Source organism: Symphodus melops (assembly GCF_947650265.1).
Source record: "Symphodus melops genome assembly, chromosome: 15".
NCBI lineage: Eukaryota > Metazoa > Chordata > Actinopteri > Labriformes > Labridae > Symphodus > Symphodus melops.
The window spans coordinates 23,300,189-23,318,035 of record NC_136705.1 but is presented as its reverse complement, the minus strand read 5'-3'; the positions used below and the strand labels follow the sequence as shown (position 1 = coordinate 23,318,035).

At 44.8% G+C, this 17,847-nt stretch overlaps 3 protein-coding genes across 5 annotated transcripts in view; 1 reads left to right on the top strand and 2 right to left on the bottom strand.

Moving 5' to 3' along the window:
* Positions 1–2,451: 2,451 nt before the first annotated feature.
* erlec1 (endoplasmic reticulum lectin 1) lies at positions 2,452–6,825 on the top strand. Of its 2 annotated transcripts, none has more exons than XM_079362555.1 (14): positions 2,452–2,916; positions 3,037–3,141; positions 3,287–3,367; positions 3,783–3,860; positions 3,962–4,010; positions 4,099–4,145; positions 4,248–4,471; positions 4,573–4,714; positions 4,805–4,966; positions 5,045–5,104; positions 5,467–5,591; positions 5,675–5,752; positions 5,842–5,917; positions 6,011–6,825. In XM_079362555.1, the coding sequence occupies exons 1-14, from the start codon at positions 2,776–2,778 to the stop codon at positions 6,080–6,082; spliced, it is 1,440 nt and encodes a 479-aa protein (XP_079218681.1). In that variant the 5' UTR covers positions 2,452–2,775; the 3' UTR covers positions 6,083–6,825. The 2 variants fall into 2 exon arrangements, with proteins under 2 accessions (XP_079218681.1, XP_079218680.1); XM_079362554.1 differs by having other exon boundaries at positions 3,947–4,010.
* A 1,208-nt stretch (positions 6,826–8,033) lies between these two features.
* Positions 8,034–12,457, bottom strand: gpr75 (G protein-coupled receptor 75). Its single transcript, XM_079363147.1, has 2 exons — positions 12,346–12,457; positions 8,034–11,329 (listed from the first exon to the last, which is right to left on the bottom strand). Exon 2 carries the CDS (start codon positions 11,210–11,212, stop codon positions 9,569–9,571), a length of 1,644 nt encoding a protein of 547 aa, XP_079219273.1. The 5' UTR covers positions 11,213–11,329; positions 12,346–12,457; the 3' UTR covers positions 8,034–9,568.
* An 800-nt stretch (positions 12,458–13,257) lies between these two features.
* Positions 13,258–17,847, bottom strand: part of psme4a (proteasome activator subunit 4a) — a 28,633-nt gene continuing 24,043 nt past the window's right edge. For both annotated transcript variants that reach the window (XM_079363446.1, XM_079363447.1), the window contains 7 exons: positions 17,481–17,566; positions 17,212–17,340; positions 16,406–16,561; positions 15,527–15,689; positions 15,301–15,434; positions 14,971–15,111; positions 13,258–14,388 (listed from right to left, as the gene is read on the bottom strand). In XM_079363446.1, coding sequence (XP_079219572.1) covers positions 14,977–15,111; positions 15,301–15,434; positions 15,527–15,689; positions 16,406–16,561; positions 17,212–17,340; positions 17,481–17,566 — 803 coding nt within the window. In that variant the 3' untranslated portion in view covers positions 13,258–14,388; positions 14,971–14,976. The remainder of the gene's footprint in view (positions 14,389–14,970; positions 15,112–15,300; positions 15,435–15,526; positions 15,690–16,405; positions 16,562–17,211; positions 17,341–17,480; positions 17,567–17,847) is intronic.

Here is a 17,847-nt window from a genome sequence, read left to right as displayed (position 1 = left end):
CCATCTAAAGGAGAGCAAACTTATATCTGCACTTGTATTCCCCACCCAATCCTCTGGTCCCTAGTCAAAGCTCATGAATATAAGAGAGGGTTTGTGTCTAGATCTATTGGTGAATCATGAGCTTTGCCACCAGAGATCCTGAGACTGTTGATCTTCTTCTCTTTGTGCAGCAATTCACTCCCAACCTGGAAGAAGAAGAAATCCATCGTTTACCAGCAGAGAGCCACGGCCTGAGGCTTTCATTCCCACGACTGCAAACCATCCTGGTGTGTACTCAAGGTCATGGTTGGAAGAAGCCAATAGAGCCACATCATCTGCAAAAAGCAAGACTCAACACCACTCCAGCTTCATATTGTATCTGTGAGAATTGCAATGGGATATGGACAAGGGGGTACATACAAAGCTCTTACTCTGGGTAAACAAGGTACGGATATCTAATCGTAATGCTTTCATCCTGCACTACCAACAACAACATTCCCCTGAGAAAACTGTTAGCCTTTTCTAAGTCCTCGAAACACAAGCAGCATGAATGGGCAGCCTTCAATGGTCCATTCAACAAACCCAGAAAGGATGAAGAATATTAGTAATATTTTATTGGCTAAAGATGACAACAAAAGAACAAGGACAACGGCAGATGGCTCGCTATTTCTCCCTCTTTACATTATTGGCTTTCTCTAAATTAAGCTAAGCTAACAGCTGCAGGATTAAACGTTATAATCATCATGTAGGAGCAGAAAAGTACTATCTGGTATTTTCTTTTTTTTCTAAGGTTTATTTTTGGCCTTTTTGCCTCTATTAGAGACAGACAGTGGACAGAGTCGGAAATCAGAGAGAAAGAGAGAGAGGGGATCGACGTGTGGGAGTCGAACCCGGGCCGCCCGCGTTGAGGACTGTAGCCTCCTTACATGGGGAAGTGTGCGCTAACCACTGCTTGCGCTTTCTAACTACACTTCCTTGCTGTTTGTTTGTCGTATATGGAGAGCCATAACGTTACCGTGTGAAGACAGTGCAGTTCAACTCAGTGACCGATGGTGGGCACCAAACTGAGTTCCTATATAATGCCGCTTTTAAAGGCATTTTGTCTTATTTGGAAACTCTCTTTGCTTCAGAAGGCTCGAGTTTGAAAAAATCCTTTTGCACACTTGATATTACATTACAAAGAAAATAAGGACATGGAAATAAAATCTCTCAATCTATCTAATCTTTCTCAAATACAGAATGCAGCCTACTATATGCACACACACACAGCTGAGTATTAACATCCATATGTAGTGTGTGCATAGCAGACAGGTGTAAGCAGAGGAGAGTGGTTGTAGAGGGTGGATATAGTCTGGTAGGGCGTTCCTCTTTCTTGTATCCTTCTCTGTTCCTCCACATCTCTTTCTCCTCCTAATCCTCTCACTCTTTGTCTCAAAATCTCTGCTGTAATCTCTCTGCTGGCTCCCGAGCGGCTCATCCTCGTATCAACAGCTCCACCAACAGGTTGAAGAAAAAAAAAATAAAAATACTCCCAACCCTCGCCATCAGTCCAAGGAGCTCTCCATGGTGAATTGCACCAGCACATATTTTCAAGGTCTGTGTTTTAAATTTACTGAGCTGTTTCCATGTGAACTGTTCAGGTGAGGAGAGATTATTTATTGCATTTATCGCACAGCAATGCTGCATCAACAGACTCACAGGGTGAAATAGTGAGGGTGCTTCACAGCTGGCACAGAGCAGCTCTTGTTATTGCCTCCATATACGTCAAATGATGTCATGTACAGGAAATGCTCAGTAAATCAGCCCAGGCACAGGATCTACGATGAGTTCCTGTGAGAAATATTTGCAGGAGAGATCGCCTAAAGCGTCAGCTGTGTGAATTCTGAGCACACGCTGACAGAATACAACTTCCATATTCGTCCACTGGGAGGCAAAGATGAGGCAAGATGGCTCTGTGTTGTGCAAACAAGCTCAATGAACCTCTTCAGCAGGAAGCATTGAATAACAGATGTAATGCACACAAGGTGTGTGGTCAAGTTGAGAGTACAGTGTATGTGGAGTTTATTAAACATCACCACCAAACATGACCATCTTTTGAACAGCGAGAAAATGATATGATGCTTAATTCATCTTTCCATTAACATGACCTGCTTTTAATTTGGCAATGATCATCTTACCATCTTGACAAGAAATTTTAAGATGTGAAACATACTTTGGTTCACTCCCTCCAGAATGGTTTTATTTTGGGGCTTTTATTTAGAGATCCTATACAGTGGATGGAAACAAAAAAAATGGGGAGAGCAATTTGTACATCTCATTTATTTTTCAAGACTTGAGAAACATTTTTGGGTTATTAGACAGACTTTTGAAAAAAAAAAAAAAAAAAGACATCATGACTTTGTTTTTGCAGGACTAAATTTTGTAAAATGATGTTACTAGTTGTTTAATGGAAATAACTTTTCAAAAGCAAAAAAAAAAAATATGGAAACCCTTTGAAAACTCAAAAGAGTTCAGAGTTTGATGCATTTGTTGTTTTCCAGTTATCACAGTGCCTGTTTTCGACTCCGTGCCGCCAGAGGGCGCTGTTGTAATTTCAGCACCACGCACAGGCGGAACTCGACGTGGCAAACACACAGTTCACTTCCTGTATTTGCTGCTGTGTTGACATCCGTCTCATTAAGTCGCATCCATCGTCTGTCAACCCGGACTTCCGCGGAGTCTGGTCCCTCTTCACTCCGGCCGGTGACAGTGTGAGGTGCAGCGGGGCGTCGCAGCTCTGCAGCCGGGTAAGGAGAGATGACGGCGGGGCTGCTGGTGGTGCTTGTCGGGGGGCTGCTGGATGTCTGCAGCGGCGTCTCAGCAAACAGAGGAGGATACCCGTCCTTTACAGACGAGATCCCCTTCAAAATCACCTGGCCAGGCCCTGAATTCACGCTGGTATGTTTCCTAAATCACTAACTCTTTTTCAGTGGGACTGACGGAGAACATAGATGACACTGTCAAGAGATGAAGTCACTTCATATTCATCTCTAATAAAAATGTGTCTGTGAATTTCAGCCGACTGCAGGTGTGCTTTATAAGGAAGAAGATTACGTCATCATGACGACGTCAGAGAAGGAGAAGTATAAATGTCACCTGCCCTCCCTGGCACCTGGAGACGAGGTAAGCAAGCCTTCCTCTGAAGGTTATAGTCTCTCTCTCTCTCTCTTTTTAAAGTGCTCTTGTCTTTTCTGATCGAGCTCCATCCGTACGTCTCGCACTGACCTTTACATGTGTTATTTGTCTTGTGTCTTTTTTGTCGTCTCAGGGCAATGACAAGGACTACGCCGGGCCCAGTCCCGCTGAACTGCTGGAGCCGCTCTTCAAACGCAGCAGCTGCTCCTACAGGGTGAGACTTAGAGTTTCAGTTCATTTCCCCCCCCTGATTCGCTCTCAGTGCAGAAACTGAGAAACCACATTCAGTCCTTCACGCTATCTGCATCTGCAGAGCACCAGTTTCATGTATGTACGGGGAGGTGAATCAGATCACCGTGAAGAGTCACATCTTCTTCATGAACATAAACAGCATGCACATTTACACCAGAAAAAAACATTTGACATCAAGTGTGTAACATCTGTCTATCTTGGACAGATGTTGAGGTATCTTTTGAGTCTTGCTGCTTCACCCTCACATATTTAATCTACTAACTAATCAACACTAAACGCACACCGTGGCCTTCAGTTGAGAGCTGAGTTTTACAGTACACACTCATCCTAAGAGTCACACTTATGAGCAGAGGTTTTGTTTTTGAATGTTGTTGCAGATTGAGTCCTACTGGACGTACGAGGTGTGTCATGGAAAGCATATACGACAGTATCACGAGGAGAAGGACACCGGACAGGTCAGTTGTGACTTCGTAACTTTGGACGTGAGGTGAAGAGGACGCAGTGTGAAGTATGGACTGAATGTTATGACGTGTGTTAACAGAAAATTCATGTTCAGGAGTACTTCCTGGGGAATATGGCGCAGAGGAGCGCGTCCACAGAAACCGGTGTGTACTCTACTTTTCTCATATCGACTGTTCGAATTGTGTTTTTGTCTTCTTGGTGTGCGTCTAAAGCTGCTGGTTCATATTTTAGGTCAAGATGAAGACGCTGAAGATGTGAAGTCAGCAGATGAAGCAGAAGTAAGGAGTGTTAAATGTCAAAAAGCTTTTCTGATCGACCGACCTCGCTGTCTGTTCTCACACTCCGCACGCCTCCGTCTCGCTCTTTCTGCCGTCGTCCAGGTTCCCGCCAAGAACATCGAGGGTCAGCTGACTCCCTACTTCTCGTTGGAGATGGGGAACGGGACTCCGTGCGTGCTGAAACAGAACACGGCTCGCTCCACGTCGGTGCTGTACGTCTGCCACCCGGAGGCCAAACACGAGATCCTGTCGGTGGCCGAAGTCACCACGTGTGAATACGAGGTGGTGGTGCTGACGCCGCTGCTCTGTGCGCATCCAAAATACAGGTAAGTGACCATGTTCAAACACGAGGTGTTCACTCCTCACAGCGGCGGGCCGAGGGGACATTTCAGTAAACACCAGGACATGACGAGTGAATTCCTTTCAGGTTCAAGTCATCTCCAGTGAACGCCATCTTCTGCCAGTCTCTGGCCGGCTCCCCTCTGCAGCCTCAGAAGCTCGCCATGTTGGACAAGGAGCAGGAGGATCTGCTCAAACCGCCTTTCCGCGCCAGTGCAGAGACCACAGAGGTGAGACATGGCGCGCGTGTGTGTGTGTGAGAGCGCGGTTGCTGCGTGTTACGATGACGTGTGACTCCATGCCTCTTTGACGCGTCACAGGAGGAGGTGTCACCAGTGAGAGAGGAGGCCTTCACCTCCACCCACAAACCCATGATGGTCGGAGGGCAGTCTCAGGTCACCGTGGGCACCACCCACATCTCTCGGCTGACGGATGAGCAGCTGGTCAAGGACTTCCTGAGCGGCTCGTACTGCCTGCACGGGGTGAGGCGTGTTCGTCTGCAGAGCACGAGCCGTGCTCGATCGTTTCTTCACTGACGTTTCATCGCTGCTTTGTTTCAGGGGGTCGGGTGGTGGAAATACGAATTCTGCTACGGAAAGCACGTCCACCAGTACCATGAGGTAAGAGTCCCGCCTTTTTTCTGTGGCCCAGTCCCAGAACCCACATAGTCCCAGGACAGTCCTTGTCTGTCCTCTCACAGGTCTGCTAAAATGAGGTTAAATATTGGAGATGTTTTTGAGAGGTTAGAAGGCAGAAAGGTTTACAGACCGATGCAGAACTGGCTAAACACTGAAGCCCCCTCCTCTCTACAGTAGAGAGGAGGGGGGGGAGCCTGCAGTACCCGTTTTAACCACTAGATGTCAGAGTTACACACTGCTTCTTCTGGTTTAAAAAATATGAATTAAACCCAACTACAGTATTTACTACAGCGGAGTGAAGTCTGTGAGGGTCTGGATCTTTGATGAACGTGTCTCTCTTCCAGGAAAAAGAGCAGGGAAAGAACATCGTGGTGGTCGGGAGCTGGAACATCGAGGAGCACATCGATTGGGCGAAGAAGAACATCGCCCGATCCTACCAGCTGAAAGATGACGGCGTGCAGAAAGTCAAGTAGGACGCTCGTACTGGATGTTCATGAAACTGACCCCACGTTTAATTTCTCTCACTCTTCGCCTCCTCTTCTCCAATCACAGGTTGGTGTCTCATTTTTACGGCCACGGCGATCTGTGTGATCTGACGGGGAAGCCGAGGCAGGTCACCGTGAAGCTCAAGTGAGTGAATACTAGTCACGAGAGGAGCGGGAGCAAAGAACCGGTTTGGTGTCATTTTTCACCCATCTCACTTCTCCTCTCACCATCAGATGTAAGGAGTCTGAGTCTCCCCACGCCGTCACTGTCTACATGCTGGAGCCTCAGACCTGCCAGTACATCCTTGGTGTAAGTTCACAAGTAACCAGTGAGTGAAAAAAAGAAGCTGAGTCTACTCTGTGAGGGTTAACACTGATAACATGTTTAATTTTATGATCCTAGGTGGAGTCTCCGGTCATATGCAGGATTCTTGACACCGCTGATGAACACGGACTTCTCTCGATCTCGAGCTAAACTCAAAAAAGATCACGACAGAAACGATGCATGAGGGACAAGAAGAGGACAGAGAGAGAGAGAGGGGGGGGAGCTCTTGAAGGAATTGGTCACCTCTTTCTGAGAGGAAGATAGATGCTTATGAAGCTCCACCAAATGCCAAACTGAAGGTTTTACTCGATCCTGAGGCTGGACTTCAGGCAACCCGGGAGCGCGGCCTCAGCCCCCGTGCTCAACTGTGCAGAGCGAGATGCTACATCCGAGCGAAGAAAAGAGAGGAAGACATGAAAACAGTCAAATGGGGCTGAAGCCTCTCTCCATAAAGCACTCGACTTGTTGCCTGTCCTTCATATCTGTGCTTCACTTTGTGTTGATAAAGGGTTACTGATCTGCAAACTTTTGATCATCAGGGAAAGCGACATTATTCATGGTGGTTCGATTGATTTTAGTGAGTGTGTGTGTGAGAGTGAGTGAGTAAGCAGCACTTAAAGTTGTTTAAAAAAAAGATGATTTTTGCAGCAGTTAGGATGTGTTGCTGTGAGTGTAACTTATGCATTAAAGGACGGGGAGAAGAAATTAAGTTTGCTGAAGTGGTTGATTAAATAATTAAAGATGAGTTTGTGGGACATGCAGAACGTCTGTGGGCTCCTGTTCGAGGTATTCTGTGGTTTTATGACGAACACTGGGGTCTTGTTAACTGCTGTATCACAGGGAGGGAAATCAATGCGTCTGCAGCAAAGAATAAAATCAAACCTGAAACCTCAGTCGTTGTCTTCCATCATCACATCAGAGAACATATGAAGACTTGTAGAAATCAAAGCTGGACTGTTAGCACATGAAATCAAGTCAGTTATTCTGTGTTAAACATCAAGTCTGACTGAATCCTAAACATTTTAAACAAGTTTTTTATACGTACCTTTTTTTTTTGCACTTCTCAGTGTTTCTATCCTGATTTGCAAAATAACAGATCTCGAGAAAACAACCCAAATGTAGCCCGTCTCACAGGAAAAGACAGTCAAATAAATAATCCAAAGCATGTCCGCTTAGGGGGAGATGTGACCTATTTTATTTAACATTTAAAAAGTCTTTAAGCTTCATGTGTATGACACAATTAAGTAAGTAACTAAGAAGTCCTGACATAAAGGACATTGATCTTCTTAACAATGGAGCACTGTCACGTTATCAAGTATATTTAAGGCCACCAGAGGGCGCTGACACTTCAAGTACTGTTTAACTGTTTCTTATGAAAGGATGAATGGCATCACATGTATCCAGAGGAAACCAAGTCAAATTTACACAGAGGTGTTGCACGTGCTAGACTGCTAATCTCAATCTTACAAAGACCCTTAAGTCCCATAAAGTAAAAAAACATTTTATGGGCATTGATTGATTATCGTTGTGAGAGTCAGTTTAGTCAGTTTTGAGAGAGTGGGGTAGGATATGCGGGAAAGGAGCCACAGGTCAGATCAGAACCTGTGCAGTCCGTTTAGAGGACCACAGCCTTCGTACATCGGGCACCAAGTCTTTTTAAAGTAAAGGCAGACTGACTGAAATAAGAAAATCCCATCAATCTCTGTTGTTTGAATGTAAAATACAGAGAAACATTTGAAATGTAAGGATCCAAATGTGTAGGCCGAATGCTTTATAAGAATGTTGAAAAAAAGATGCAAATCCAATAAAATCCATATTGCTGCTCTCTCTTCATCCTTTTATAGGTCTAAGCAAACAAACCCTTTTTTGTTTTGGACTCCAAGTGATCTTCAGATTTGTATATTTTAAATGTGTTGTTAATTGTCTTGCATGAAAAACCCTCGTCATATTTTTTATGACAAGGATCCAGTACGATCATCCTTCAGAGATTCAATTTTCTATCACAGGACAAAAAAGAGTCAAATAATCCTCGCACCAGTTCCCGTCTGACTAACCAGGTGAGTGACTGTTTCAGCTGAAATAAGTGAAGGCACACAGCGTCTGCACTTGCCAAACATTTATTGTGTTGAAAACTTTACGAGGTTCACAGATACATTTGTCTTAAGAAGCAAAAGTCCATCAAAAGTGCAACCACATGCCATCGACAGCCATGTGTGAGCATGTGCAGACATTCATCACAGCACCAACGCCATCGCGGCTGACACCAGCGCTGAAAACTCCCAACAGAGCGGAGACAGCGGTGAGACCATCCACTGCAGACTTTGGCTGTCATGAAAGCCGACAAAGTCTTGGGTTATATTGGCACATGCGTGTGCAACACTGGGGCAGATTAATGCAAAGTGCATTCTGTAAAACAACAAGTCAATAAATTAACCAACCATGTTCACAGGTCGGCCATTTTCCTCCAATGTCACAGTCAGGGTGATGATCTTTTACTGCTGCTCTCCAAGTTTAAAGCGAGTCGGGTTCAGTTTGAAAACAAAAAGTATAAATGGATTTTCAGCCATTAGCTACAAACTGACAGGGCTAATGTTAGCGTCTGATATTTTATGCTAATATTACAGCTTGTTACGAATTTTAAGGCCACGTTACATCCACTATTGTCTACGATAGGTCATCAAATACTCTTCCCACAAAACGTGAATTTTCCTATTATCCACTTAGTCACTATAAAATGCGGTAGGTTGTTATTGACAAGTCTTAAATCCAAACTTTCTGTAAGCGGAGCTTAGCGGATGATTTTCTCATCCTGACGTTTGTAGGCCTACTGTTTGACTTTGAGTGTTTTTGATGTTGAAACTCTGTGTTGCTGCTATATTTGGCACGTATCTCTTACAACAAAAAAAAAGGGACTGATAAGGCTCAATAGATAAACAATACCACATGGCAGTGCTAACTTAGCATTTAGCCAATCTCTAGCGGACGTTAAAGAAAGATAGAAAATCGCATAATGCAATATTACATTTTTATTCAAAAGGAAAGGTAACATAATACTGGTTAGGTGCTCAATAATGTAAACACTCCCTGTTTTCCATGGGATCTTTTTAAATATTGTTTTCTAAATGACATAAATATGGCACAATGGCACTTGTACATGTAAGTAAAGGGGGTGTAGCTTTAGAGGAAGCACAGAGGGGAGTAGGTGGGCTTTTCTAGCTAACGAGTATGTTAGCTGAGAAGTTGTCAGATCAGTAAATATGATTGAATTTGTCATGAACACTACCTTTAGCCAACATGCCTCAGCGCAGCAGTATGACAAATACAGAACTTGAGCTTCCCGCCCTGACTGTGACATAAGACGAGCATGGCCACTTTGGGAATACGGTCTATTCATTAACAGCAAAATAACACTTTTGAGACACTTTCATGACAAATCTATTGCTTGGTTTCCATGGCAAGGCTTGTAATTCTGATACTGAAACTTCCCCACTCAAGAAAACACAACAAGTATTTCCACTGCCGAAGAGAACAAAAGGTTAATACAGATTCCAAATACATAAAATGGGAGGTGTGTACCTCTTTTGACTTAGGGCCATGGAGATATTTTCCAAACCTTCCTGTTGAGCAGTTCTTTAATCAGACGGAGGGAATAGGAATCTGGTGCACTGAGCTGCTCTCAAAGTCTTGCAGTGCGTCTTGATGAGTGTGGTAGTGCATCGCTACGTAAGACTTGGCGAACGCAAATGTCTGAGAGCTTACGGGCTGCAGGCTGGTGGGCGAGCTGGGCCCCGCAGAGGGACTGCTGTTGTAAATACTGTAGTAGGGCTCGATGCGCGTGTTGATAGGTGTAGAGGTGCTCGGAGGGCGAGGCTTGCGAGCACCTGCGGGCTTTGGACTCCCCGCACAATCCCTCGAGTGACTGGGTCCGCACGCCTGGTCCACCAGCCTCCTCTGTGGCTTAGGCGACAGTACATAGGCCGAGTTGGTCTCATGATGGGAGGATTTATTGCGATTGACTTCCAAGCTGCCCTTGCCCATCGCATGCAGGCGAGTCTTGTTTTTGCAGCAGAGGAAGCCCAGAGCTGCCCACTGCACGCAGCACAGCACGCGACGGCGGAGGCCTGCGCTGTTACGCGAGTACACAAAGGGATTGATTCCAGACTTAAGGAAAATCAGCACAAAGCCACACAGTTCAATCTGGTAATGTGCGAAGCTGCTTTCCGGGGACAAAACATCCTGTGCCAGTGAAACTCCCATGGGCAAGCAACACATCAGAACAGAGAAAACAATCACTACACAAGTGACGACTGCCTTGGAGTCTTTGGCTGTGGCCAGGTTGACTGTCGAGACAAGCTGACAGCAAGTGGCTCCTTGTGCAGCCCCCGGAACGAGAGGCTGGCTGCTTTTGTTGGCATACGAGTGTATCTGCACATTCTGCAGTTTGTTGTAAGTCTGATTGCGGTACAGAGGGGGGGCAGGAACAGCACACTGCATGTTCTCAAAGCCTGCTGCAAGGAGAGGTGGTGGAGGTGGAGGACAAGTGGCATCGACGCTGATTACCGGACATTTTCTCACTTGTGCGTTCTTCCTTAGTGTCTGTGCGATCATGAGATAGGACACAGACACCACAGCGACACAAAAAGCAAAGTCTGCCAGGTAGACATACAACACAACCCTGGCCTTTCCCCCTCCAAAACCAAAGTGGGGCAAGCACGGTCCATCTCTACGTGGGTACGCTCGCATGGTTAGCAGGGCAGCCAAGGTGAAGCTGGAAGTCCACAGGAGGGCAGTGAGGGCCAACGTGCAAGGGAAAGAGGCGGTGCGGTTGGGCTGCTGCCCCAAAACCATGCGTAGCCTGTGCAGAGCAATGACAGCCACCGTCTCCAGTGACATGATGATGAAGCCCGAGCTGGTCAGGTGGAAAGCGAAGCAGAAACTCTTGGACACGCCGTCCCCTCCGCCTGCATCCAGGAAGAGCACCAGTGCAAACATGGGAGCAGTCACGCAGCAAATAAACAAGTCACAGAAGGATAGATTGAGGATCATGAAGTCGAAGTTGGTGCGAAATTTGCGGAACATGGGGTCGAAAAAGGACAGGAACACCACCAGGTTGCCATAAGAGCCCAGGAGGAAGATGAAGATGAGGAGGAGAGAGCAGAAGGTCAGGGTCGCGGTGTGGATCACGGCCCAGCCTGATGGACTCTGCGCGCCCAGGTTGCTGCTGAAGTTCTGCTGTCGTGGCACATCCAGCAGGTCCGGTGGGGTAGCGGTGGTGTTCATGGTATAATCCGCGATTTATAACACTCCCAATGTCATCAAAGTCAACATTATTCTTCTACACAGGATGAGGATCACAGGATCTTCTGCCTCTGCCATGTCTTCCACCTTGGTAGAGTGCTACAAGAGATACATTTATGCATCAGCTGCAGAACATCAATACAGCTACAGTGCAATTTACATCAGGCAAAAATAGACTAAAAGGAGAATGTTGAAGCAAGTCTTGGATTATCTCTAGGCCAATTATTAAATAAACTCATGTTACCCAGAAGGCTGGTGAAATTTAAACTAAAGCAGCTACCCATAATGTGCACATTTTTGCATTGACAGTAGGGAACCTCCCTAAGGTAGCCTATGAGCGTTCACTCTCATTGCCCTGCGGGGAGCAGATGTTTTGCGAGGTAAAGTGTGGCTGGGTCATCACCTCGTGTTTAGGAACTGACCGGGTGTAAAGTGACAGCTCACCCAAGTTATGTCTCAGGTTTGTGTGGATTAATAAATCTGTCTCACGCCAAAGTCTTAGGCCGTCAGTCGACATGGGTTTTTTGGTTTCTAAAAACGTCTCTGCACGATAACAAATGCATGCTGTCTGTGATGGGGAGCCATGACAGCGCTGTGTGTTACCACAGGGGCGATCGCACACTCAGGGACCTTCGGTGGTCGCAAGAGCTGTAAATAGGAGAGAAGACGGAACCAGAAAAAAATAGGAAGAGGAGTAAAATGTGGGACAGTGGCTGACGTTATGTTGATAAATGCGGGCTGTAGGGCCCCCAATTATTTCTGCCTGGGGCCCCAACATAGGCTACTCTAGAGTCGCCACTGCAAACAGTAAGTCTATAAATGAGAGAGAAATGGATCAATTGTTGCAGCAGGCCCCAGACTCCAATATTTTAGAAATAGCAAGTTTGATGCAATACGTGTTAGACACAATCTACAGCAGCAGGTTATAGCTATGCACCACTGCATTTGGCCGATTATACCTGAGCCGCCCCCCCCCACACACACACACACACACACACACAGCAGTCTACTTCAATCTATAGGACACATTTGTAAACGTCTTTAATATATTCACTTACATTTTAAGACAATGTCTATTAATGATGACAAAACAAAAGCTTTCATTTCAAACCTACCATGTTAGATCGAGAGTGCGACCCTCCCCTTCATTTCATGCAGCCCAGCTTCATTTGAAGGCAGTATGATGGTCATTAAACGCACCGCAGCGAGCAGTCCACGGACACACACAAAACGCCTCTACGCCACTTCTTCATATGAAGAGCATGTACAGCTGATGGAGATGGTGGTGGAGCATGTTCGTTTTCTTGGAGATAAATCCATCCTTATAGAGCCGCTGGACGTGCACTGAAAAATGAAGTCACTGCCTACGTATCTGCGCATGCGCATAATCACTGCATTCAAGCAGACAGTCTGCAAAAATTCTCACAGCCTATTTTGTCGACTGATATAAATACAGGAAAAGATGGAAGAAACTAAATCAGTGGATCAGAGACCATTAAATGGTGCTCCTATATATATATATATATATATATATACACACACACACAAATTTATATATATATATTTTTTTAAGATTTTCACTATTTTTTTAACATAACATTTTACCTGAAACGATGGAAATAATGTACAAATAATTGTAATTATTTTGTATTCATTGCCGTCCTTGGGAGCGGTAGCTCAACAACTTTGTTGCTAGGCAACACATGGCGATGATTGTCTGGCAATGTGGAAAGCCGGAACAGCGACCCTGTACCAAGGCAGAGGTGCTGCTTGTCAACAGACAAGGCAGGCAACTGCTTGGGGCCCTTAGACCAGGAGGCAATGACAATAGGAAACCTCACCTAAGGGGGCCCCCCCCCCATTTAAAATCATTTCTTCTTGTCGCCTTGCAAAGCGTTGCATGCAATATTGCTGTGAAAACCAACACTTGTCAAAGGAGGAACATTTGTTTGAATTTTCTGTTTGGGAGTGATTAAGGAAAGCTGATGATGATGTTAGCTTCACTGTTTCTTCTGTAAATGAATGACTTTGTATATATTTGAAGACAAATTTATTTAAAATAAAAATTATTCAATGCAAGTTTTGTTTTGTTACAAACAGTTTATTGTCGTCTCATTCAATAGGCAAACATTACATCTAAAAAAAAAAACCAACTGAAAAATCACTGCAGTTTTGGCACTACACTAGACATAAGTGAGGTAACTAAATGCTTCAACGCTTGGACTGATTTCAAGTCATCAGGGGGAAAACATACACAACCAATAATGTCCTCTCATCTCGCTGGGTGTTTAGAAAAAAGACCAATGTAACCAAGGATGAAAGGGAAGAGGTCACGGTTATGGACAGGCGATGTGGTTATAGACACACGACAGCTGTGCTCAGGTCCTCACGGCAAACGCTTTACACGTCGTCACAGCAGCGGGGAGCTCGTCCTCTCCCTTTCTTTGCCAGAGTAGATGAGAAGAGACACCACTGCTAAAAAAATCTCAGTCCTCTACTTGATCTCACTACTTTCTACGAAGGAAAAAAAAAAAAAAAAACTAAAAACTTAGCACTTCAAAAATGTCAAATAAATAAATAAATATGTTTGTGCATATTTGCTATATATACGATGACATGCACATACGTGATGCATATAATCATAGATAGAACAAACAGCCACACAAACATTGTGTGTCGCACGTCTAACCTAAAAGCGCTCGATTCTCTGTGGCTTTCGAACAAGTACTCCACTATTGGACAATGGAGTAAGTCCTACACTAGAAAACGTGTTGGCTCAGACATGATACTTGGGAAAGAATCCTGAGAAATATGCGGGACACCGGCAGATGTCTTCAAGCATCCCAGAAACACACACACGCACGCACGCACAAACACGTGCACATGCACACAAACAAAAGCAACAAGAAAAAAAAAAAACTGTACAGTAATGTTACAGACTGCAGGTCATCCATCCCTGCTATGATTGATCCTTAAATATTAAGTATAGTAGAAATGTAAATGAGCTAAATACATAAATACACAACTTCTCAGTTCTCCGCAGGGCCACCAGCTCTGTTGCTTTTTGTGACACTTTTATTCAAAGGTGATGCCGTGTCTTTCGTCGGTGAAGACCTGGAGACTCCTCCACAGTGCAGGCTGGTGTCCGTTGTCCCAAACTGATGAACAAACAGAAAAAAAGGGACGAGGTCAAAGACATCGCTCTGACCAAACGTAAAACACACTTAAACTCATCTCTCTTTCTAATGACAGCATTCAGAAACTGAGTGCCAGCTGTTCTCAAAGAGGAGAGAGCGTTCACAGCCGCTTGGAGAAAAGGCTCAAGTGTCCAGCCTCCTTTTTCCAAAGTCTCTGATTATTTTTGTGCGGCTGCTCTGAGCGTTTCAAGTTTAAAGTGCTTATTAACTTTTCACACGTCGCCCTGGTCCTCTTTTTAAAACAATATTCCTTGTATTTTTTATCTCGTATGTATTGTGGTCCTGACTCGGCGTCTGATCGGAGCCGATTGTCCAAAAACAACGTAATAAAGATGGCAACATCATCTGGCAGTTTTGAGCAGTTTTCAGATGTAAATATCTGTCCCTTAACTGGAAGTGTTTGACGGGCTGCTGGACATCTTTCTTACCCGGTGAAATGATTCCTTTAACAGTTTTTATCTTGTATTGTTCATTAAAGATCACTTGTGAAGTTGTGTGTGTTTTCGGTGCGTGTGGGCGCAGTGTGAAGTCAAACTGCATTACCAGGTCTTAGGCATAGTAACAGGGGGAGACGAGCAGGTCCGTCAGAACCAGCAGCTGGTCGTCGGTGAACTGCTGCTTGTGTTGCTGCCAGTTGTCATGGTGAGTCCGGCGGAAGTTTGACAGAGTTTTCTTCACAGTCATCTGGAAAGTCGCAAACACGTTACGGAACTGTTACTTTTTTTTTTTCTTCATCCAGCACGTAATCTATGAGTCGTAACTTTTTATGAAACATCAGCATTGCAGATTTTTTTTTATATATAACAAGAGCGTGAGGTTGATATGAAATCCCCCTGCAGTGATAAAAGGTGATGAATGTGTGGTCACACATACTTCAATGGGTTGTGTGTCATTGAGGTGAGCACTCAGGTCCATGAGCAGCTGTGGCATCCAGGTGGGCACATCATACGGGCTGGAGAGAATGCAAGCACTCAACCCGAGAACACCAGCATGGCGCCGCACGAGGTCTACGGAAAAACAACACCAGGGGTTCCATAAAAAAAGACAGAACGGCGTATGATGCGTTTCACTGGAATGTGTCCGTCTGGATGATGGTTACCAGCAGACGGGATGGTGTCCACTATGGAGCCCAGCTCCCTCTTCCTCTTCTTAGGCAAGCAAGTCTTGCAGAGAGCCTCGAAATGTGCCTGCATGGGGGAGTCCATGGACAGGAAATTGCACTGAAGGAAGCCACTGAGTGTGGTGGCCGCCATTTCTCTGACCTGGTGAAGGCAGAAAGGGAAGATGGGAAATGAAAAACAGATTATTTGACTTATGTTATGCCAGCTAAAATGCTTCGTTGAATGTTTTCTATCTCTATTCTGAGCGAGTGAGGGAAACTCTAAAAGGGTTTTTCAAGCTGAATTGGTTTCTAGGATTATCTGCATCCATCAGTGCACATGTTGTTCTACCTGCTATAGGTAATTAGAAATATTATAAGTGTTACTTGGCAGCAAGGTCAGCCAGATAACACTTGAAATCATGTATTTCTGAATGAATAAAGATCATTGATAAGAATTGAGGGCAACACATTTAAAGCCTTATAAATTAGGCTTAGGTGACATTAAATAAATAAATAAATAAAAAGGTTAAAAAAAAAATGGCCACATCCATCCATCCCCCACTTCTCCTTTGTCTCAACTCCATTCCTCTCCCTCTCATCCTCATTCAATCTGGACATTATCTCCATAGCAACAGATTACTGCAGCCTGTGGTTTCCATAGAAACAGCTAGATGACTGGAGGGGAGAGGAAGAGAGTGTAGAGCCAGGAGGAGAGTGCTGAATCACTTCAGTGAAGCCTGCTAGCATAAACAAGCAAAGCACCGGCCAGTAGCTCGGAGAAGGTTATATAATCAGACTATCTTGTGTTTGCTCGTCGTCTGAGTGCATGTTTCAGCGTCGCGTTGAACAGGTTAGAGAAGGAGCAACTGCGTTTACCTCCAGCTGCTCGTCCTCCAGCAGCTGTATCACGAGCGCCCGCACGTCATTCACGGACTTCTGGTCGCTCATAAAAGTGAACAGGTTGTAAAACACCATTATCTGAAGGTATGTGAGCACCGTGTAGCGAGCATGCCAGGAGCTGCTGCCGGCAATCTGAAAGACAGAAAACAAAAGAACACATCCCCCCTTTAGTAACATGGAGTAGGCCTGCTGATGAAAAGAGCAAACAGGGCTTTGTTTGTGACTGAGCTCCTTAGTTTAGAGATGCTACTTCCTGGAAAAAAGATCCAATATCTTAAGATGTCTTGTTGTACCAGCTCTGTCTCTTAAATTCCACATAAAACGAAACTTCGAGGAGCGTCTCACTGCCCTGCATCGTGACGTATTTCTGACTGTTCCGGGTTTAAAAACAAATCAGCAGATAGAAGGCAGGGCATTACGTTGCTGTAACTTTGATTGGATCGTTAGCTTCGACGATGCTTTTTAATTGGTACAAAATGAATGAACGGCCCTGGCCTGACTCGTCAGACACTATGATGGAACAGCTGGTTCAACACCTGAACTGTGAGCAGGAAATAAACGTCAGGCTACCTGTGCGTGTTTCAAACCAATGCAGAGGTTGAACCTGTGTGGAGTTTAATCATTCTGTGACTCTTTTAAAAGAAATGTGCACAGAGAGCCACATTCAGAAAACTCAGATTCTCTCTCAGCCATTTCTCTTCCTGCTTATTAATGTTCAAGGTTTAAAATGCTTGGTCATGTCTGATGCAGGTGGAGATGTCTGCAGCTGTTAGATCACTCACCTCCTGCAGGACGCGGAGGACCATGGGGATCTGCTCAGTGTAGAGGAGTCCCTGAGACATCAGAGACAGGCAGGTTTTTGCATCTCTCTTCAGCTCATCGTAGCTGTCATCATTTTCCACGGGAGCGATCTGGAACAAAGGACGGAGAAAGGTCAACGAGAGGAATTAGACTTTAGTGCTTCGTGGTGTAAAACATTAAGACAAGAAATAAAATGAGTCAGCAATGTTGAGAATCAAAGCATTGAGACATGAGTGAGCTTTTTTTTTACCTTAAAGAGAAGAGGAAGCATCCGCAGCTGTTCGGGGACGGCGGTGGAGAAGGAGCGACCAGCACTTGCGATCAGCCACTTTAGAACTGCAGACGTTCGAGGAGAGGAAAGAATTAAACTGTTAACGTTTAATGGCATTTGTACAGGTCCAGGAGAGTGCAGGCAACTTTAGATGTTTTGACTTTTGCTCCGAGAGTCAACTCTACAAAGTATCAAAATAATAGACGAGTAATATGTGCTCAAAATAAAGTTCTTATCCTGAAAATATTGTCCCTCTATTGTTGCACCTGTTGATTTTCTTTACATCTTTTATTGCACACAGCTATTAAAAAAAACATTTCAGAGGAAAAGAAAAGTATTAAAGTGC

Coding starts and splice junctions, on each gene's coding strand:
- gpr75 (XM_079363147.1), bottom strand. CDS start 11,212: ATGAACACCACCGCTACCCCACCGGACCTGCTGGATGTGCCACGACAG.
- erlec1 (XM_079362554.1), top strand. CDS start 2,776: ATGACGGCGGGGCTGCTGGTGGTGCTTGTCGGGGGGCTGCTGGATGTC. Junction 4,011..4,098: donor GAGCGCGTCCACAGAAACCG/GTGTGTACTCTA, acceptor TTCATATTTTAG/GTCAAGATGAAGACGCTGAA. Junction 4,472..4,572: donor TGTGCGCATCCAAAATACAG/GTAAGTGACCAT, acceptor AATTCCTTTCAG/GTTCAAGTCATCTCCAGTGA.